Genomic DNA, 23,225 nt, shown 5'->3' on the forward strand with positions numbered 1-23,225 from the left:
AAATATCTTCATCAGGCAGTAATTGATACATGAAAATATGTGAATAACACTGCCCACCATCCCACTCAACCACAGAACTTGGACATGGGCAACACCCCGGAAGCTACTTTGTGTGTTTCTTCCACATCCTCTGCCCTTGCCGCTCTACCAGATGGATGTTTTTCAAGTGAATGTTGCAGCTCTAATCTACTCTACCCTGTAACATTTGGTTTACTTGTAGAGGCAGAAAGAGCTCTTTAAACTTAGATTCTTGCCATTTTAAGAATACACTTAAGTGTCACTTTTGTAACCAGGCTTCTAAATCAAATTTTAGCAACGAATCATACTCACAGCAAAATGATTTAGTACTCACTCCTTTTCTATCCCTCACCTAGTAACTAGTCTAATGTTGACAACTGCGGGAAACACGCTTTTTGGATATGGATGTAGGAGAAACCAAAGTTAGGAGGAGGGTGGCTAAGCAGAGCTAAAATGAACTCCTGTTTTACCACCTGCCTTTTGACACAGGTCCCTTTCTACTAAAAATTCTTTTCTCAAAGAGAGAAACAGAGCATAGTTGGCATGGGTACTAATTACCCTCACCAGCAGAAATGTCATGCTTGACAAAATAGAGACTGTTTTAGTAGAAGCGATTCCCTAATGAAAAATAAAAAAGACATTTTCAAGCCCTTATTGTTACAAAACGAATATACACAAGCATAAAGATTTTATACAATATATTCCATCATAAGTAGGCAAGAAAACTTGCTCTAAGGGATTTCTGCATTACAGTAAGACATGCACAGCTCAGCAAGATGTACTTTAAAGAAGCGATTAGGTTAGATATATAATTAAACGTAAAATACTTAAAGAGCTCCCTAATACAGACTTATGGCATTTTGACCTTCCTGTAATCCCAAGTAACATCTGAACTATGGTCCACAGAAGTTGGAAATTAAAAAATGGGATAACTTTTCATCTACCAAGATTTGCCAAGAACAGGAGAGGATGATAAAAGCCACTAAAGCCTATAGAGAGCCTGGCATGGGCCCTGAGGTAAAGCTAACACTTTCTTAAAGGGAAATAAGGCTCTATGGAAACTTTATTCCAGATTCCAGGAGTGTCTTATCTCGTGTGACTCTACACAACCTCACATAATCTACTTCTGTATGACTGGTAATTGCTACTAACTCTAATGAGAAATAAATAAAAAAATATATTACAATCCTAAAATGCTGGAGTTTAAAGGTATTTTAGAGGTCATATGGCCCAAATCCTTCATTTTATGGGCTAAAAAATGGAGAACTCAGGGGTGCCTGGGTGGCTCAGTCAGTTAAGTATCTGACTCTTGATTTTGGCTAGGTCATGATCTCAGGGACATGAGACTGAGCCCTGAGTTGGGCTCCGTGCTCAGCACAGAGTCTGCTTGAGATTCTCTCTCTCCCTCTGCCCTATCCCCAGCTCACGTTCCTTCTCAGAAAGAAAGAAAGAAAGAAAGAAAGAAAGGGAGGAAGGAAGGATGGAAAGAATCTTTAAAAAAAAAATGGAGAACTCAGAGATATGACAAAACTTGCCTAGTAATAATTTTAACTTAAAACTTGCTCTTCTAGCTTCAAACTCTTACTTTTTCCCATAATACTATGAGCGCCGCCCCCCAAAAATGCACATTAAATTAATGTTTGCATTCCAAGAGGGAAAAGAATCTTAAAATGTAAGATATAAATTCAAAATAATTAAACATATCTAAAGAAATAAATATATTTGGAGATTTATCTTTAAATCTTCACTTAACTCATCCTCACAGCTCTGAAAGAGCCATTTTCAGTAATCCTCTTGAGAAAAGATGTAATCTTTCCTGCCCAAAAGATAATAAGCATTGAGTCATATTTTCTTGTAGTAGGAGTATTTCAATTATCTTTATTAGATAACAAAACACCCCAAACTGGTGGCTTACCTGGGTGGTTCTTCTACTCTACGTGGTATGGGCTAGGGTGGTAGGGATGACTGATGTCATCTGGAGGCTAAACAGGGAACTCAGTTGAGGGTACAATGTCTGGGATGCCTGGACAGTTATTTAGAGACTTAACTGAGCTCAGGTGGGTCTCTGGCTAGAGGCCTCCATGTGGTTGCTTGGGCTGCCTTATGGCATGGCAGCTGGGTTCAATGAGAGAGCATTACAAAAGCACTAAACTGGCAGCTGCCAGGCCAATTCAGGGGCTAGTCTCGAAAGTGGCCTAGCACCACTTCTGCTTTATTTTATTCATCAAAGCAGTCCCAGGCTTAGCTTAAAGTCAGTGTAAGAAGGAACTAGACCAAAGCATAAAATAATGAGAGGCATGGTTTCATTTGAGACGTCTTCAAAGTAACGATCTACCACATAATGGCTGTTTAAACCCTGGTCAAACATGATATTTGGTGGAGACTCACACTGAGGGAGGGAGCTGTTAACCAAGAATACTGAGAAATTCTATATTACAGTAAACAAATGTATATAACCCTAAAATTCAAATATAAATGCAAAATGAAGTTCACTAATCTTATATATTCTTTGTGCTTCACTGGATGTGTTTATGGAATTCAAATGAATACTGTGGCATTATTTTCAGCCAGATATTAATTTTTAATGAATATAGGCTTAAAATGGTTATGGTTATATATCTATATATATCTATATATATATATAGATATCTCAAAAACAGGTTTCTGAATTTATAAACTGTTAATATAAACAAATTTATTTATTAAATGTGATGTTTTGGGAGGGTGGTGAACACCAAGCTCCAAAAGAATTAATTCAATTATGTGCTTTACAGACCCCCTGGTAACATACATTTTATCCGAATGATATCTGAGACTGAGCTTGGATAATAAAAGACAATTTCCATGGTGAAGTGGGGAATGTTGGAGTACTCAAAACTATATATATGTCCATTCTAAATATGTCCAAAGGCTTCAAAAACATGTATCAAAGGAGCAGGTATCTAATTTACTGAGGTTCTACTATGTGCGACAACGGTATACAGTAATCACATTATTTCACTTCATCCTCTCAAATACCTTGTATAAGGAGTATGATTATCTCCATTTACAAATGAATGCATTGAAAACTGTAGAGGCATGGTCACACACTTAGAAAGTGGAACAGCAGAGAATAGAACCCAGTCTGTCTGACCTCTGAGTCTATTTGCTCTTTCAACTAAATAATTATTTTATGGGTATCTTCAATGGGTGGCACTAAATTCTACTTTATTTCTCATTGATTTCTATTAAAAAATCATTTTCAAACACTTTCCTGTTTCCAGAATCTTATTCATTATTAACTGTTTTATGGAAGCGAACATTTATACAGTAGAAATCTGACATTTAAAGATACCCTTCAGTTAATGTTTCTGAGTTTAAATCATGCTCCTCCAACTGCCCGTTCATCTAAATTTGTCGTTTCTCAGAGAAGAGAATCCATGTCTAAATACTAATGCTTTAAAGTGGCCCCCCCCCCAAAAAAAAAAACAAAACAACCAAAAACGCCTTCAATCTACACTGTATAATTATATCACCGCAAAAGGAATCATACATTTTTTAGAGCATTAGCTTACACGTACAGGATAATGTCTTAATCATTCTATCAGGTGTCGAGCTCCCTGTGAACCAATACCTAAACACATATTTATCTCCCATAACACTTAGCACAGTGACCTATACACCATAACTGAGTGCTGGCTGAATGAATGAAAGGAGCAAAAAGAAACCTGAAATACCAGAAATTACACTATCACTTTATAAAAATAAACTACTAACCAAATATTCGTTACTTTCATTATTTGGTGACAATCATAGTGAGAGGCACAGTACACGCATGCAAAGATACATATTCCTACTTAGGAATATGTACAGTAACGCCCAACTCCAATCTATTCCCTTGTTATAAGGAGGGGACAGACGTAGGACATTTATTTTGGAAGGGGATAAAGGCAGCCAAGAAAGGGAAATGACACAAGAGGGACCAAAAAGAACTCCGAAGTGAGTTGAGTATTGGAATAATTTGAGATGTATTCAAATATTTTTTTGTTCATTGTATAAAGATATCCTTATGAAAATTAATATTGAAAAACAAGAAACCACTACCACCTTAAAGTTACATATCAAACAATTATTTGGCTGATTGCTAATAAAACATCTGATCAAAACATGCTAAAGGGAGAATAAAGGACAACAAATCTAAGTTTGAAAACATAGGAAAAAAGAATTCTAGAAAGGGAACAATCTGTTTGAAAGATCTAGTTGCATTTCACTGCAATTCAAAGTAAGGAATCACAGAATGTTATGTATAATCATAATGGGTAGGTGATTGAAGAATAAATTATATCTATGCCCCTATGTTTCTAAAGTGGCCGTCATTTAAATGTGTATATGAGTGTACAAAAGTGGTATTTTAGAACAAAATATTATAACAAAACTTTGTCTTTGCTCTTCGGGGTAAAAAAACAATTGGAAATTTCTCGAGCAGCCAAGCTCAACTTTGATGTACATGTAAAATAAAAGCATAAATAACAACATTAATTTCTTAAAACCTTATTGGTACTTCACTATTTTCAGAATTTTACAGGTTAGAAAAACAAATGTTCGTGGGAAATAAAAACATTAACCACTCATATATTACCTAATTAGATAATCACCAAATCACAGTATAGAATTAAGAGACTATTTAAAAGTTACATGGTCATTGTATAATCCCATGGATTGCATTGAAAAGGAATGCTGCAGTCTAAACCCCCCCCATATATTAAGGCAAATTCTGCACCTACTAGCTAACGTATAAGGAACATTTCTTTTCTAAAAACATTACGAAATTGACATTTCCATGGGCTTTTTTAAAATTTACAAATCAGGAATCATAGTAAAAACAGAGACAGGCAAGGATTCACTTAAGTATTAACACAGTCATTTAGAAACCCTCTAAAATTAAGTTTGATTCTGCAGTGTTCTAAAAATGCAAATTTAAGAAATAAGACTTTATATACCTAACTTACTACATATGTAAAGTACCTTTATCCTCTTAATATACAACTGACTTCCTAATTCTAGATAAACACATGCAAATGGCCTGAAAAAATACTAAATACATAAGACAGACTTGTAATTTCACAGCTAGATTTGCTTACACATTTTCTTGACACCAATAGCAAGAAAACAAAAGATACTGTCAGAACTAAGGATCTTACCCCAGTCCCCATTAGCACCCAGAATATTTACCACTTTGTGGCTTCACTGTAGCTGGCACATTTAATAAGAAATACTCTGTGCCATAAACAAAGGTAATATCTAAATATGAACGTAATTCAATTTTAATTATGGAATTTTATTTGCATTTTGCATACCGATGCACAATTGTGAATGATTTTTTATGTTCTATGCACAGCACCAAAACCTAATAAATGCTTAAGTCTTATTTCCTTTTTCTATCTAATTTGAGCAAATTAATAATCTAAAAAAGCCTAAGAACACATTTTGGAGAATTACTGCATTATATATGTTATGAATCCTATAGTACAATATTAATATATGAAACATGTTCTTAAAAATGTTCTCTACATTAAAATATATAATTTTCCTTCATCATATAATAACTCAAAAATAAATTAGTAAAATAATACTAGTAATAACATATAATAACAGAAAATATAAAGTCTCTTATTCACATACTTCCGAGTTAATTTTCTAAATGGAAAAGAGCACAGATGATTCTTCACTCAGAGGATAAAATTATGTTTATTAGGGAGCATATTCATATCCTAAGATTCTGCTACCTGCAAGGTGCCGGGCTTGGTCCAGTGCAAAATACAAAGAGCTAATGGATGAACAGAGGAAAAATCTCTGTGGTAAATGCCATAGAGTAATACAGAAAAGGAGCCATAGGAATCTGGGTAAGGAATACACTGGTTCCGGCTAAAGGAATGAGGGAAGTATATCCTCCTTTGGGGAGAAGGAAAAATAGAGTTCTATATAGTTATGTAGGGAGTGAGGCAGGGAGAAGAGGTAATTTGTTAATTATCAGTGTTCATGCTCCTTAATTATTATGATTTCCTGAGCTACAAATGGGGCTGGCAAGGTATAAGGGTGAGGAGGGGAGAATGAGGCTGGGATGGAAATCGACTCCTGCCACAGTAATCTCACAAAAATTCTGTAATATTAAGGTGACTAAGAAAACCTGAAGTCAGCTGGGCTCTAGACAAGCTCTATATAAAGATACAGCTACACTTACTATGGTTAAGAAGGCCCTTTTCTGCACCGTGATAAAAGTCACTTTATCTAGGGAGAGGATCCAAACAGAATCTGGAGCTCAAAGTAACTCAAGAATGTTAAAATCCCCAAAGCAACTTCAAAATCGAAGGAAAAAAAAGGAGCAGTTATCATTTAACAACATCTCCCAAAAGTCATCAATAATACTGAGTAAATCTTTGCTACTTTATAGCTTGAAATATACATAATTTAAACTTTCATTAAAGTAGAAGTCTTTCCCCCAAATTATCCAGAGAAACTGAATGCTCACTAGGCCACGTGATACTTCACGATATACGAGCCAGCTATAATAACAAATAACATATATTCTTAGGGGAGGATTCAATTCGTTGCCACTATTAAATGTGTTTCACTGGAATGGGGAAAAAGCGTGAAGGCACTATAAAGACATTGTAGCTAAGGGGTGTACCATCCATCCTGACATTTTCCAGAGCACATTTTCACTATAAATAATTTCAAAGAAACTAATTCTTTAAATGTTAGGCACAAAATGATTTTCCTCAATATTTACGGTGTAACTTAATAAATATGTTTTTAAAATGCAATATCTACCCTTAAACATGAAGATATGAGCTGTCATTTTTAAAAAGACTTTACAGTACAGAGTGCTTTGTTTTTTAGTATCTATTAGGTAAATCACTGCAAAACTTTGCAGTCAATTACCAGAGGCTGTGAAGGGTTACATTTCAGCCTATAATCAGCAATAATACAAACGAAGATGCCAGCTGTACATTTTATATATACACCTTACATTTCTAACAACTGTAAATTAATGCAGAATATTTCTCTCTAATCTATTTTTTCAATATACCAATATACCATGATAAAAACTTAGCCAATTAAATAAACAATTAAATAAACAATAAACAAAAAAGCTGGACTGTTACATATCTAAAAAATTGTTAGCATTTTCTCAGCTCTAAATGGAAAAAAGTGTTGGTATCTAGCAAACAAATCTCCCTCGGCCAAACAGGAAATAAAAAATGCAAATACCCTAACAAAGACGGGTAAAAATAGGACATAAACAAATATTTCCAATTTCCACGATCATACACGGAAAATAATATATGTTGTTATAATTTTAATCACCGACAAAGCTGCAGTTCCATTTAACAAACAACTTTCAGTGTCTGACATTTAAGAGAAAAGGCTTAAAATCCATGCTTCACCAGCTCTGTGAATATGTCACAACTGCCAATAACAGATGCAGCTGCATTTCATTTCATTGCCAGTAAAAATACAGTTATATAGACATATATGTGTGTACATATATACATATATCTATGCCAACTTCAAAAATTTTCAGTATAAAGCAAGAAGAAATTGTTGAAGGAGGATATTATATTTTAAATAACTTACCTTTCGCCCATCACTTGCATGGCAATTCACATTTAGAGGAGTCAGTAAAGCCATTAGTTTTTCTTCATTACCACTCCTGTAAAAAGGTAGTGAGTCAATTCCTATAAAATTATAGAGCTTCTTATGAATATTTATGGTTATTTTTCAGAAGAGTGGAAAATAATATGGGTTTGCTTTGATTTCTTACATATGGTTCTCAATGAATCTCTTTTGGTATAGTCAATTAAATTAATATATTCCCAATTAATTCCTATTAATCATCATAAGTGGTACATCTTGGGTAATGTAGCTTTCTACATTTTCATTTGTTTTATTTACCTGCATCAAGTCACCGTCTTAATTACAAACAAACTTTATTCTGATAAGTGATCTAAAACACTGGACTTAAAAATACATAACAAAATGATGAAAAAAAGCTAATTAATTAAATTATAAATGACCAAGAACAAAAGCATATGGATGAGAATTTTAACATTTACTTTATGCCCCCCATTCAAGCTTTGCTAGAAAAATTTTCAGAGAAAAATGAAGAGATAGGTATTTAAATACTCCAAGAAGATCATCCGAAAAGCTGGGCAACTAAGGTCTGCAGGTACCCTAAGAAATGTTTCAAATAAAATTAACCTTATAATCTTTACCATGTTGAAAAACTCTTATCATTTAACACACTAATCATGTAAAATAAAGTATACAGAGACTGAGTATAAGGTCTTATCTGCATTATCACGTAAAATCCAAGCAAGACAATAACATGTTATAATTTTTATAGTCCTCCACCTGCCCTCCGCCTTTTCTCCCTTACATGCATTATACCCACTTAAAATGAATGGAATCACTTACCTAGCAGCTTCTAGGAGTTCGTCTTTCTTGTATTCACCTAGATGATTGCAAAATATCATGCTGTTAGCATTTGGCAGAAGACAGATTAAGAAATGCAGTAGGCAGCAAATACAGAATTAAATAGAGAAGAACAGAAAAAGAGAGTCCACACCCCGCTGGGTGATGGAGCCGTGACGTTAGCCAGCTTGTGAAGGCAGCATCACCAGTGCCTTGGAGACGGGCAGCAAATTGACGCAGCTTCTTGTCCAATCCTCAGATGAAATAGCTTTCTTCAGACAACCAATGAATGCTAAATCTCGTGTCCAGAAACACATTCCCTCTGATAACAGCATGCCAGCTGAAGACAATGTCCCCTCCCCCCTTTCCTATTCAGGCTGTCACAGTATACTTGTGAAGCATAATACATTCTGAGACAAAAGCAAAATAATGTGGCTCTTTAAAGGTACAAATTACTAGGCTTCAAAAAAACCTCAGTGTTATTTGTAATGACATGGAAAGTTTTTTCAAAAAAATTAATTACCGTTGCTGAGCATTATAGCAGTAGAAAAAAATGCATCGGCATCATGAAGCTTTTGCCTCAATAGGGTAGGTCGGTAGACTAGAAATACGTGAACTCCGTACCAAATGCTATGAACCTCTTGGAGGCAGCGCTCCAAAAACCAAAACAGTGAATACATTCTTAAATGACAATAATATTCTAACATGCTACAGTCTTCACACTTTATATACAAATTCAATACCAAATTTTAACAAACAAGAAACCTTAAAATTATTTTTAAAAAGGAGGCAGGGGTCTCTGAGAATAAGCAGATAGCCAACTATTGAAATGTGGATAATTTTTCTCCCTTCTATTTTTTAAAACAGCACTGAAACCAGGTATATAATTTAAAACCTTCGATACACATTTCTTAGAGTATTCAAGATCTAACAAATAAGCTTCTTTTGCAAGCTCAATTGAAGGACAAGGAATTTTAATAATACAGTGCTTGTTCATTCAATAAGTAAAAAGAACAGCCAGGACTATGATTCAGCTATAATATGCTGACTCAGTTTGCTATATCATGAAAGAAATAATTATACAAAAGGTCTAAGCAAACAATTACATGAAAGCAAATATTAAGCACACATATAAGAAGAAATGAAATTTTAGATCAAATGAAAATGTTATTCTATTCAGAATTAAGCTTAAATTATTTTAAAAATCTTGTCATCTTATAAATATGGATTTCTTTGTATTTTGTTTCTATTTTGTCACATAATGCAGAATATTGATGCAAATACTATAAAGACACCTAAGGACAACCAAGCCCATGTTTAAATTCTATAACCCATCATTACCAAATATTCTTTTAAACTTTGTCTTGCTTCTCAGATTAAGATTACATTAAAATGTAGAAACTGCACACAGTTATTTTCTTTTCTTTTTTTTTTTTTTTTAAAGATTTTATTTATTTATTTGACAGAGAGAGAGACAGGAGAGAGGGAACACAAGTAGGGGGAGCGGGAGAGGGAGAAGCAGGCTTCCTGCCAAGCAGGGAGCCCGATGCGGGGCTCAATCCCAGGACCCTGGGATCATGAGCTGAGCCGAAGGCAGCTGCTTAACCAACTGAGCCACCCAGGCGCCCCTGTACACAGTTATTTTCAAATAAGGAAAAAGTTATTAAATATCTATTCTCTCTTAAGGGAATTTTATATATCACTAAAGTCACAGATTCAACAATATACACAGATAAGCTAGAATGCATTATTCATGATTATGGAGTTGGTCTTTCCAATTTCCCAAATACTATATTCCATCCACATTCTTTAACTGATTTTTAAGATTTATATTACTTTATGTCCTGGCCAATAAGGTTCTTGTCTTCCCAAAGCCAAAGACCTACCTTTACTATACATTTTAGGTGGCAATATGGAAGTTAGGAAGTCAACTTAAAAAGCTTCTTGTGAGGAAAATGGCATAACCCATACTCTCAGATACCTTAAGAATCAGGAGCAAAATAAGTCAAATTATAAAATTATCTGTAGAAGTCATTTAGTCAGTCCGTCAACAAACATTTATTTGAAAGGTCTATATGCCAGATTCAAAACCACAAAAGACACTACTATCATCTCTGAACTCAAGGAATATTCATCTATTAAGTGAGACAGACAAACACATGATTCTGGTAGAGTATGAAAGGAATCTTATCAAATGCTATAAAGAGCTTAAAGCCTAGTCTAACTGAGATTAATAAGAGACAGGATAATTATGGTTCAAGGGAGGTTTCCTAGAAGAGGGTATATGTGAGGTGATGCTCAGGTGAAAAAGGGTGAAGGAGAAGCAAGCAACCAAAGTAAAAGAAATGAGGGAAATAGGAGGTCTGCAAACCTGAAACCACACACACTGCAGGGGAATGGGTGAGCAAGCGCGAGACAGAGAAGGAACAGATCATGAATGGCTCTCTAAGAAGTTTGAACTTTATTTCAAAACCAATGAGGAAATAATTGAAATATCTTAACAAGGGGAGTGCAAAGTATATTTAAAGACCTGTTAAGTTTTGTAATTATACTCTACTTCAGTGAACTGCTGTTGGGGAGAAAGTGGCCCAAGAGGTTGGGGATGGGGAGAGACAATGAATTCTGACATAGTTTACATTTTGAAGTAAGTATAAATTCCCTGGTTAACAGTCACAACACATGAAAATTGGGAACCAAAGTACCTACTACTGAAATCTGAGTCATGGTGAAATATGACTCTAGTAAGCTAGAAAATAAGACTGCAAAGTACTTGGGATCTTCAAAGTTCAAATCAGTCTACCTACATACACTTCTCATCAAGTATAGCTTATCGAATTTTTCTCCAAAAGGCACATTTTTACAAAAATGTTATTCCTGCATGGATAAGATGATAATAAGCCAAAGCTTTCTAAAGGAAACATGTAAGTGCATCTGACAGAGTCAAGCACACGTATTACAAATGACTTCCTACTTTTACTGTTAAAGACTCTAGTACTTTAATCAGCTTTTCTGCAATACATTCCAACATCCACTATCTGGTGCCCAAGGACCATAATCCATAAACAGTCGAAGCTATTCTTCAAATGCTACATCTCAGGAACAACTAACAGTGAATTTAGAGTCCCTCGTACATTCCGACAACAAATCTGAGCTACTTACTTAACAGCCAAACCACTAGTTCTGTTTCATTTTAGCCGAGAATCTGAAAATATTCTGGCTGAGACTACAGTGCTCTATGGGGCATTTATATTCTTTAATAACATCCAGATAAAGGCTAGCAATTGATCAGCCAGAAAGGAAACTAGGCAATTATAGTCAAGATAATAGCAGCCAGGAATGCTGAAAATAAATGGCTTATATTTTTTCTTTGATTAGAATAAAATAAGTGGGCTTAAAAAAATAAGCAAGCCACAAAGTTTACTTTTCAAAGTCTGACTTTCTTTTTTATTAGTAAACTAATGACAGGATATATGTAAAAATAAACACACACACACACACACACGGGGAGGTGTGAGTCAATGTGTTAAGGAGGTATGCTATCAGAAAGAAGGTTTAAAAAAAGGTTAAAAAAATAACGGTTAAAAATGAAACTCCCCTTTGTATTTTTCTGAGGTAGTTAGAAAAAAACTTCTCTTTTTACTTAGTATGAAGGCAAAATTACTTTTTGAATAAAAATGAAGAAAACTGGGGTCCTGGGTGGCTCAGTAGGTTGAGTGTCTGCCTTCGGCTTGGGTAGTGATCCCAGGGTCCTGGGATTGAGCCCCACGTCCGGCTCCCTGCTCAGCGGAGAGCCTGCTCCCCGGCTCCCTCTGCCTGCCTCTCTGCCTATTTGTGCTCTCTCTCTCTCTCTCTGTCAAATAAATAAAATCTTTTTAAAAAATGAAGAAAACTTATATCAATAAATAGGAGTCGTAATTATTGACTTATCTCAATTTCAACACTTTAAAGTGCTTTTGCCTCTTTCTTTAGTAACTGACAGGATCAAAGTAGCCTTAGTTTTGTAAAACTGAGTCTTTTGGTTTTATTGAGGTGAAACAGCATGGAAAGATTATGAACACAGAATCACAAATTCTTAGAGCAATGAGGGACTCAAAAGGTTTATGACTTTTCTCTACTTTGAAGCCATGCACAATATGCGCCTATAGTAACATCTTCTTAGATGCAATGAGGGGAATGTAATTTGAAAGTCACCTTTCTTCTGTCACCTCACCTCCAATTTCAGAATCGTTCTCCTAAGGGATCATCTGCAACATATTCATTTACAGTTAATGAAATTGACACTGAAGCAGTTAAATGAATTGTCTAAAGTTTTACTGAGCATTATTCATGATCTGTGAGGCTCTGAAAAAAGCTAATATGTGAGCACAAACCAACCAAATCTGAACTCTAAAAGACAGATATAAACAAAACAGTAACAAAACAGTAATAGTGATAAAGCAATTTTATAAACAATAACTAGCTTTAAATAGGTTAAACCTATTTATTTACATAAGCTAAATACTTCCATCAAAACCATGTTAAAGCATTTGAATTTTCAGATGAGCTTGTAAACACGGACCAAAAAAAAGTATACAGGGCTTAACCTTTTAGATTGTTTTAACATTGTGGACCAAGGGAGTAGGAAGAGAAAAATTCATTCTGGGTCTATGCAAATGATCAAAGCATTTGGCATTTCCTATAGCATGCTTTAATTCTTCCTGCCTTAGATATCTCAAGGGAAGGGCTTTGTAATCAATCATCTCAGTTATCAGGCTTAGGGACTCTTACGCTGCTGAGTGCTAAATAGTACCATGAATTGATAATTCTCACAGAGAGATTTTCTCGTCAAGGTACCAGCAAATATAAGAGATGAACTGGTTCTTGTAGCTCACCTGACAGCCCATATGGGGAAGAAAATATTAATTTAGGTGACAAACTCCACTGTATTTTCACTAATAGATTTGAAAATTTAGAACCAACTATGTAGTTGTGGAAGGAATTTCACTAACGCACCAGGAAATAATCTAATCTCAAGAAGCTAAAGCTATGGGTCTTCCACCAAAAGCAATTTTCAGACAGACTGCTATTCTACTATAATAAACTCCGGGAATTCTTGAATTATTTTTTTCTCTCTGAAATCTTTCATAAATATTTTCAGGACAACTGGAGAAAAATTACAGAGTTACCAGAGTTCTCAATGCCTTCCTCCTACTTCTGAGTCTTACCAGTCTTCCCACTCATTCTGATACTGGATTCAAAGTCCATACTATTAGTTAAGTCTAGAATCATGGTCAAACTAAACACTCCACATCCATTCTAAACACAGAATCATTTGGGGCTTTCAAATTCTAGGCTTGGACAGAGTATTTTCCTAGTGGAGATCCTTTTCTTCTTTTGCCTCCTACAACCCTGACCTTTTCAATTAGCCAACATTAGCTACCATTAAACGTGGCTTGTGCTGTAATACTATATAACCTCAAAGCCCTGCTGTCCAATGCACTATGCAGCACTCTCACATAGCTGTTTACTTTTACGTACATTAACATTATAAAAAAATAAAAACACAGTTTCTCGGTTGCACTAGCCTTATTTCAAGTTTTCAATAAGCATGTGGGGCTCTGCCTTCAATTTACTTGTGTGACCTCAGGAAAGTCACTTTATCTTCCAGGGACCTTCCATTTTATTGTCATCTGGAAAGGGAGGGTGAAGGGTTAAATGACCTCTGGTTTCAGCTCTAAAATTCTCATCCTGTATTTGATTCTCAATATTGCTCAAATGTTTCTTTTCTTTTTTTGTGCTCAGATCTTCTTCTATGACAATTTTACTGTTGCTCTAAACAAACTTTAAGGAAAAACTTAAAATTATCTGGGGTACAAAATCTCTACTAAACTATTATAAAACACTACATGTGGGAATTACAGAGAAAGCAGTAAAGCGATTTCATTCAACCTATACTATTTACTTAGTTAATTCTAAATTTTTGGGAACACTCCAAACAGAAGCTAAATGAAAACAGCTCTTTCAGAAGACAGTGGTGATTTGTATATTACTGAATTTTAAGAAAAACAGTCCGAATACAACTATATTATCCTATATAACAATATTTAAGTGATTAAAAAATAACAACAGATTACATGTCAACACAAAAACCTAAACCAATGTCTTAAAACATTCCAAAAACATTCAAACATAACAAAGGCTCTGCAAAAAAACATGTAATGCAATCAATAAATAATAGAACTGTTAACAACTAGTTTCTTTGTATGCAGTAATATGACCTTGCTTACCCCAGCAACATCTAAGATACGTGTCCCATTTATGGACTCTTTGCAGAATTTCAAATAATTTAAACCTGTTTCTGACATTCTGTCAATTGTATTTGGCATGTAACAAGACCCTCCACTGGACTTTCGTTGTTTTTGTTTTGTTTTGTTTTGTTTTACATTTTAGGATGAGTGTTAAATCTTTTTTTCAATTAAATTATCCAACGTATAGTACATCATTAGTTTTTGATATAACGTTCAACGATTCATTAGTTGTGTATAACACCCAGTGCTCATCACATCACGTGCCCTCCTTAATGCCCATCACCCAGTTACCCCATCCCCCCACCCACATCCCTTTCTGCAACCCTCAGTTTATTTCCCTGGAGTCAAGAGTTTCATATGGTTTCTCCCTCTCTGATTTCTTCCCATTCAGTTTTCCCTCCCTTCCCCTACTGTCCTCTGCTCTATTCCTTATGTTGTTGTTGTTGTTTTAAAAATATAAATATTAAAATTTGGGACATAAATATAAACATACACTAGCCCCCCAAAAGGGTTATAAGATATATATACTCTCTAAAAGACTGGATATTAAAAGCCAAGAAAGGTGTTCCTACAGGACGTTATTAACCAATGAGATATTCTGCAAAATGTGCCTGTACTTACAAAGAAAAGGACCTTTTAGATTATGCTGTAGAGGGAAAGACCTTTTGATATATCAAAAAGAAGACAAGAAGGGAGAGTTGCGTGAGACTGGGAGACGAGGGACACTATTTTTTTACTATCACAATGTTCCTAAAAAAGTGGTTTGGAAAAGTAAAATCCATATTTGATCCAAAACAGTTAGGCTGATAGTTTCATATTCTTTGTTTCTACACCAGTGGTGCTTTTTCCATAGTCATCCATCCACAATTTATTTGCAAATCCCAAATCCAAAAAGCTCCAAAAATCCATCTGGCGGAAAAACTTAACCAACTTAGTATACATAGCTATCATATATCTCATTGCAAAAATATTAACGTTTGATTACAAGGTGCAGCACCAGACTCTACTGGGATGTTTTATAAGATATAGTAGATGTACAGTGTCTTATTTGCTTACTGATATATAATTTATATACAATAAAATTCACCCTTTTTAGATGTATGATTCTGTAAATTCTGACAAACTTATACAGCTGTGTGGCCACTACCTCAAGATACAGAACATTTCCATCACCCAAAAAGTTTCCTCATGCCCCTCTATAATCAATCCCCTATCCAACCCCATTTCATGGCAACCACTGATCTGATTTCTGTCCCTATAGTTTTACTTTTTTTTAGAATGTCATATAAATGGAATCACAGAATATGTAAACTTTTGAATATGGACTCTTTTACTTAGTATAAATGCTTATTCATGTCATTGGACATACCAATATTTGTTCCTTTTGATTGTTTTTTTTTTTTTAAGATTTTTATTTATTTATTTGAGAGAGAGAATGAGAGACAGAGAGCACGAGAGGCAAGAGGGTCAGAGGGAGAAGCAGACCCCCTGCTGAGCAGGGAGCCTGATGTGGGACTCGATCCCGGGACTCCAGGATCATGACCTGAGCCGAAGGCAGTCGCTTAACCAACTGAGCCACCCAGGCGCCCTGTTCCTTTTGATTGTTAAGTAGTATTGCATTATATGAATGCACCTGAATTTGCTTACCCATTCACTAGCTGAACAACAGAGGTTGTTTCTAGCTTTTGGTGATTATGAATAAAGTTACTATAAAAATTCAGATTTTGCAAGGACAAATGTCTTCATTTCCATGGGCAAATTCCTAGGAGTGGGGGTGCTGAGTTTATAGTAAGTATATGTTTCAACTTTATAAGAAACTGCCAATTATGGCTTTCTAAAAACTTGAAGAATTGTTAATTCTGGAGTATGGATGTATCACCTATCAAAAGGAGTAAGAACAAAACAGAAAAAGTTAACTAATGAGAAATAAGACAGTACTGCCCCAACCTCACGAGAAATCCTAACCCCTCCTCTTGTAGGGGAAATTCACTTAAACTGAACCAATTTACACACCTTTTAGTTCTTTGCTTCTCACTTGGGCTTTTGTATATTTTTAAACAGGGAAAATACACAAATTTGATCTCTTCATTCAAGCAAGTGCTTGGTATGTAGTACCTGCAATCCCAGAGCTATGAGAATATAACAAAGCATATTTTGATTTATAGGAACCATGCTGTTATCTGCGAAAAGAAAATTACTTTTCTGCAGTCCTTACTCTTATCAGGATGCTTGGCCCCTCAATGCATCAGCCTACTGAGGGCCCGGAGTTTTGTGAGACACCTACTTGGGGACTGTCCAACCTCTGCTTCTTACAACAAGTATAAGGAACTAAAAAAAACAAAGGCTAATATAGAAGTACAAGTGACTACCTTTTGAATGATGTAAGAACTGTCTTGTCTTCACTGTAATTATTGTATATGATTGCATTTATATTCTTAGTGTAATGTATTTTGTCCTTGGTTTACAAGGTCTCTAAAAGGTGTAGTAACCTTGTTTACAATATGGGGTCTTCTCATAAAGCACCAATTGTGATTTACTTCTTCAACTACAAATTCTTAACTTACTCTTTTTCTTGTATTTTCCCAAAAGTATCACTAAGTCTCTTATTCAAGGTTAGAGTTAATTAACTTTAGTGAAGTCTGATTAATGGTATTATCCTAGGCATAATCTTTCTCATTCAAACTCTTGTTCTTTTTTCAAAAACTGCCTTTCACTTACTAGTTCTCCTTTGAATAACATCCTTTATTCATTTAACAAATATGTATTTGGTATCTACAATATGTCGATCATAATACAGCCACTACTACTGTATTGTCAACTGAATCTTGAATGAGTAGGAAAGAAAGTGATAAATTTAAAGCCAGCACACAGGAATGGCACCAAACCCACAGAATATCGCATTCACTTAGCAGGCAGCAGCAAAAAACTGTTCTCGATGGAAGTGTATCACCCATGGGAACGTTATCTGTCAGGTGTGTTGAGCACCACTCATAGGAGATAACAGAGCTAAGCACTATGGTTTTAAAGCTTTCAGATATTTACCAGTGTGACTGAGAGAGAGAGATACTGTGTGCGTCTAGGTATGTCTGTGTGAACAGAAGACTCAGATCAGGGTAATGATAGTTCCTAACCATTTTTTGGATCGTGGACCATCTTAAGGAGCTAAAGAAAGCAGCTTTAGACCCCCTCCCTAGAGAGAAAATACCTTGCGCATTTGAACATAAACTCAAATATTTGTTCTAGAGTTTTTACAGGCTTCTTGGATTCATAAAGTTACCGAGCCTTTGGTTTGTGTTCATTGATTCCAAATAATAACTGACAAAGGCTTGGAGAGATAAACGGTTTGATATCCTTATTTTACACGTGATTCCTTTAAGACCCCCAATTTTAAAAAACTACGTAGTGACAAAACTAGGACTGTAATCTCTGCCCTTTGATGGTATTTTTAACTGGAATGAGATGGAGTGATTTCATGAAGTCAAGTCACATACAAGCTTGGCCATACATTTCTTGGCAGGATTTTAACATGTGGAAATGGACTGGAGGTTCGATAATTATCTACATGAGCAAAGGAGTTCGGAAAATTCAAGGTGTATTTGGGGAAAAGTGACCAATGTCAAACATGTTGCGAAGGAATGGAGGACACTGAATAATATTTCAAAAGAATAAATTTGATCTATTTTTTGAAGGATCTGGAAACGTTATATTGCAGAATCGAACACTATTTTGTAAGGCACAGGAAGAGGGAGTTATTCTTTTCCTTTTTTGAGCATGAGAGTAAGCTAATCAAAGCTGAACTTAACCTGGTAACTCAATGAATTAAGACCTGGAGACACTGGGGATTAGTTACAAGGCTACCAAGGGAGGATGGTGGGAGGAACAAGAACATAAATGGTGGCAGTAGGAATGGAAAGAACATCAAGGAGAGAGAAGGCACTGAGTGGATCACAATGAAGCAGAGCTTGTAATTTGATGTGTTAGCTTTATTGTGTGACTATGAATATCATGTTACATAGCTATAAATAGTAAAATTTAAAATATTTATATCTTGATCTTAGATTAATACTTTGTCCAATAATCTTGCTGAACATAACCACAGAAGCACTTTGTTGTTTCGGTTTGTACTTAATGAGTATATTACTATAGGTTCAGACTTCATATACTGAGAAATACTTATAAAGTTAGAATAACCTATTTAAATAATATAGCTAGTTTATTTAATTATTAATTTAGTTGTTAAAATTGAACAGCCTTTCATTCTTGTACAGCCCATTTCAAGACAGACATTGAGGGTTCCCAGTTCAGCTGGGAAGCATTTCAGACATATTAAAGATAATGTTCTCCAAGAGAAGTAGTTTTGAAAAATATTGTATCTAAAAGACCATAAAGAGAGCTACTGAGATATAACGCCTGGAAAATCAGTTTGTCCTTTTCCTGAGCATAGTATCAGCTTCAAAAAAAAATCTAATATAGATTAGAATATTCACTTAATTAATTTACTTAACCATTTTATTATAAAAATACAATGGGCTACTCCACTACTCTGATTACTTCTGGTTTCAACTAACCTCTCGTATTTTTATCTACTTTCCTTATTTTGTTCAGCTGAGAAGGAGATATAGGAGAATGTTTATTACTTCAGAAAAATACGGAAAAAAAGACTTTAAAGTTGAGGAAATGAAGAGGACATACGTGCATTTTTGGGAAAAATTATTTTGTAATATTTTGCTTTCAGAAATTGTTTCAAGTCTGTCTAAATATGTCAGAAAACATTTTTACTTGAAGTAGCAAAAAGGAGAAATAGGAGATATTCAATTTCAGATAATCATAAAATTATCTTATTGGGATACATTCTCCTACATAGAGTTGACATATGACGACATGTCAACTGTACATTTCATTTTCTTTTTTTTTTTTTTAAAGATTTTATTTATTTATTTGACAGAGAGAGAAACAGCGAGAGAGGGAACACAAGCAGGGGGAGTGGGAGAGGGAGAAGCAGGCTTCCCGCGGAGCAGGGAGCCTGATGCGGGGCTTGATCCCAGGACTCCGGGATCATGACCTGAGCCGAAGGCAGACGCTTAACATCTGAGTCACCCAGGCGTCCCATACATTTCATTTTCTTATCTGAAATATACTAAACCCCATCTCTTAGTTTTATCAGTTTTATCGTCTAGTACCTTATTTTAAATACCTAGCAAGACAGGGCAGCAACATTTCTATCAGAAGCATGTCTAAGACAATCTTACCTTAGTAACAATGAAATTTAAGCAACATTCTTTGTCTTTTGTATGTGCTGATATAAATGTCTGCCTAGTTATTATTTCTTAGAGGGCAGAAATTAGATTTATATAATTTTCAATGCTTGATATCTTTTCGGAACATAATTATTCAGAGGTCCCTTGTTCCTCTTATTTTTTAGAAAGCTGCTTAGATTAACCTGTGATACAAATCACTTCAGGCATACAACACTGCCATGAAGTTCAGACACTGATGGTAACATTAGTTTGTTTTTCCAAGGTTAAGTTTTAGTTTTGCATTATCAATAACTTTATCATAGAATTTGCTGGTAAGAAATGCTCATCACCGGGGCGCCTGGGTGGCTCAGTCGTTAAGCGTCTGCCTTCGGCTCCGGTCATGATCCCAGAGTCCTGGGATCGAGCCCCGCATCGGGCTCCCTGCTCGGCGGGAAGCCTGCTTCTCCCTCTCCCCCTCCCTCTGCTTGTGTTCCCTCTCTCACTGTGTCTCTGTCAAATGAATAAATTAAAAAATCTTTAAAAAAAAAAAAAAGAAAGAAATGCTCATCACCATTTCTAAACATAGACGACCAAAGACAAAGATTGCAGGTACTACATACAAAAATTACTTGAATGATGAGATCAAATCTACATACTGGTTCAAAAAAATTCTTTCGAAATAATGATTTTAATATAAATACAATACTTCACATTAAATATTAAACACTTCTGAAGAAACAAAATGTTTTTGAATATTTTGGTATTTCCACTCTTTGGTGGGCTTATTTTCCTCCCATGAATTTGTAACTACTCTCATATAAAAATTGTCACTTAGCCTTATTATAAAGCTGCTACCATAAAAATTAACTCTCTTGGAACACTCAAAGACTAAATCACTCCAGATAGCCAAGTTTTCAACATAACTGCTAATTTAGCAGTTTAATTCCTCTGCTCTTGATGGAATTTCTTTATGAAATATATTACACACTTGTATGCATTCAAAAATGGGTTATTCCAAACATAATTTAACCTTTCTTGAAAATCAGGGCCAATTATTATGAACCTCAGCCAGATTGTGCAACAATACAGCAGTGCTCTCCAGGCCTACTGAGATGTGCAGGGATAGTTCTATCCATCCAAAATGGTTCCAGGATGCTATGCATTTTATTATTTTTAATGTGTAATTTATTTTTCTCTTTTGCTTCATGTTAATGAATGTCCTTAGCATGTCTAAAAAATGCCATCTAGTATAAATATAATTCAAGGCACATATGTAATTTAAAATTTTCTAGTAGCCATGTTAAAAAAAAGTGAGAAGACACTAATTTTAATAATACATTTATTTCACCCAATATATCTAAAATATTACCATTTTACCATGTGGCCCGAGGCCCATTTCATGTGTTCAATAGCTACCTGTGGCCAGTAGCTACTGTTTTAGACACTCAACATCTAAAACTATCTTGAGCTGTCAGATTACAAAACTCACTAAACACTGTCACTTATGTAGGAGTAAATTCTGAGGTAAGAACAGTTCTCCTAGGTGTAAGGAACTTCTGATTCAGAGTATGACTTCTGGACATTTATTTGGCAGGGGTGGAGTGATGGGTAGGAGAGGAAGAAAGGGCAGGGGAGGTAGAAGAAGGAAGAAGTAGGAGAGAAGAAAGGACAGTAGTAAAAGTAGAGGAAGGGATGAAGTTAGGAAGGGCAAAGAAGCCAAGAATAAAGTTTCTGAGATAGACTCTGAGAAGGCTAGAAACTCAGAAGTGAGTAAAACATACAAAGTACTGAACACTGATGACCAGATAATGCAGAAACGAGGCTTCTCTTAGTAGGTACATAGGGCCTTTATAGATATATGCAACAGTGAAGAGAATTCACAGGAGTTAAGGGCTAAAGAATCCTTGCCACATGCTAGAGTATCCAGAGAAAGAGACCAGTGATGGCTAATGATGACACATAACAGGCAGCACCAGCTTTTTACAAGGCTACCTCACTCAAATGCATACGCCGAGGAGTGACTGATATGCTCAGATAATGTGTCCAACACACCACTAACCACTTTTACTGAATCTTATAGAGATTAACAACCTTACCAAAAGAAATATAGACCATCTCTAGTGACACTCAACTCCTGGGCAAGGAACCAATGAACTTGATAAATTCATCATTTCTTCTTGAAACTTATAAGGAGCTTTGAAAAAAAAAGGGCTATCTAGATAACATGAAAGAACAAAATCTGGTCTTGAGAAGCCTGAGCTTAGCATACAAAATGATGGCAACTAGTGGTGAGCACTACCAGAAGAACATGAATAATAAGGATAAAGACAATGTCCTGCTATTAGAACAAAAAAAAGAAAAGAAAGAAAGTTAACTGTTCACATATACAAGTCAAGAAATACTTAAAAACTGACTCAACACTAACCCAGAGTAAACTACTCTGAAGCTGGTTTGACGCAGGAAACTCAATGAATCAATGTGACATTTACAAAAAAGCAAATGGAAACTTATGTTGTATCAGCAGAATAAAAAAGGTGGGAGTGGGTGCAATTTAGCCTCCAGTATAAAAACTGAGACGGGAGAGGTAGTGGTTATAGTTACAGCAAGTGTCCTCTATTCGTGTCTATTTCAGAGAAGCTCTTAAAAAGAAAAATGCATAGCCATATATAATGTAGTTCCAAAAAGAAGTTACTGCATTTGGCTTAATAAATGGGAGAAATATTTCTAACCGTTTAAGTTATTCAACAATGGACTAATGGTGTCAGAGAGCTCACAGGGATAGAGGATAGCAATGTCACATGGCCATATAGTACCAAATCCTGATGGAGTAACGGAATAGAGTCGCTGAGCTCTAAATCTAAGGTCCCTTCCAGGTCCATGACTATATATATGTATGACATCTATGTTACAGTCGTGTATTTGTTAATTATAATAAATTTAGACTTAAATTTATACATGCATGCATTCTTCAGTCTGCTCTTCATTAGATCCACCCACTAGTCTCTAAGTTCAATTATACATATATAATTATAGATCTTAGTATCTGACAGGCACTTCCCTTGAATGAACTCATTTAATTTCCAAATAATGTTTTGGTTCTATTATTACTTCCATTTTACATATGAGGAAACTGAGAAATAGAAGGTCACATAGCTAACTGTATTAGTCTCCCTTTGTCGTTGTGACAAACTACTAGAAACTTAATGTTTTAAAACATGAATTTATTCTC

The 23,225-nt window shown here is 35.2% G+C and overlaps 1 protein-coding gene across 2 annotated transcripts in view; it reads right to left on the minus strand.

Annotated features, from left to right (window-relative positions):
* The window catches only part of TNKS (tankyrase), a 202,005-nt gene that overhangs the window by 88,178 nt on the left and 90,602 nt on the right, over positions 1 to 23,225 (minus strand). For both annotated transcript variants that reach the window (XM_045879767.3, XM_045879766.3), the window contains 2 exons: positions 8,476 to 8,512; positions 7,636 to 7,711 (listed from right to left, as the gene is read on the minus strand). In XM_045879767.3, coding sequence (XP_045735723.1) covers positions 7,636 to 7,711; positions 8,476 to 8,512 — 113 coding nt within the window. The remainder of the gene's footprint in view (positions 1 to 7,635; positions 7,712 to 8,475; positions 8,513 to 23,225) is intronic.

Source organism: Mirounga angustirostris, unplaced genomic scaffold (genome assembly GCF_029215605.1).
Source record: "Mirounga angustirostris isolate CCGP_5_RB_7025 unplaced genomic scaffold, mMirAng1.0.hap1 SCAF_2, whole genome shotgun sequence".
NCBI lineage: Eukaryota > Metazoa > Chordata > Mammalia > Carnivora > Phocidae > Mirounga > Mirounga angustirostris.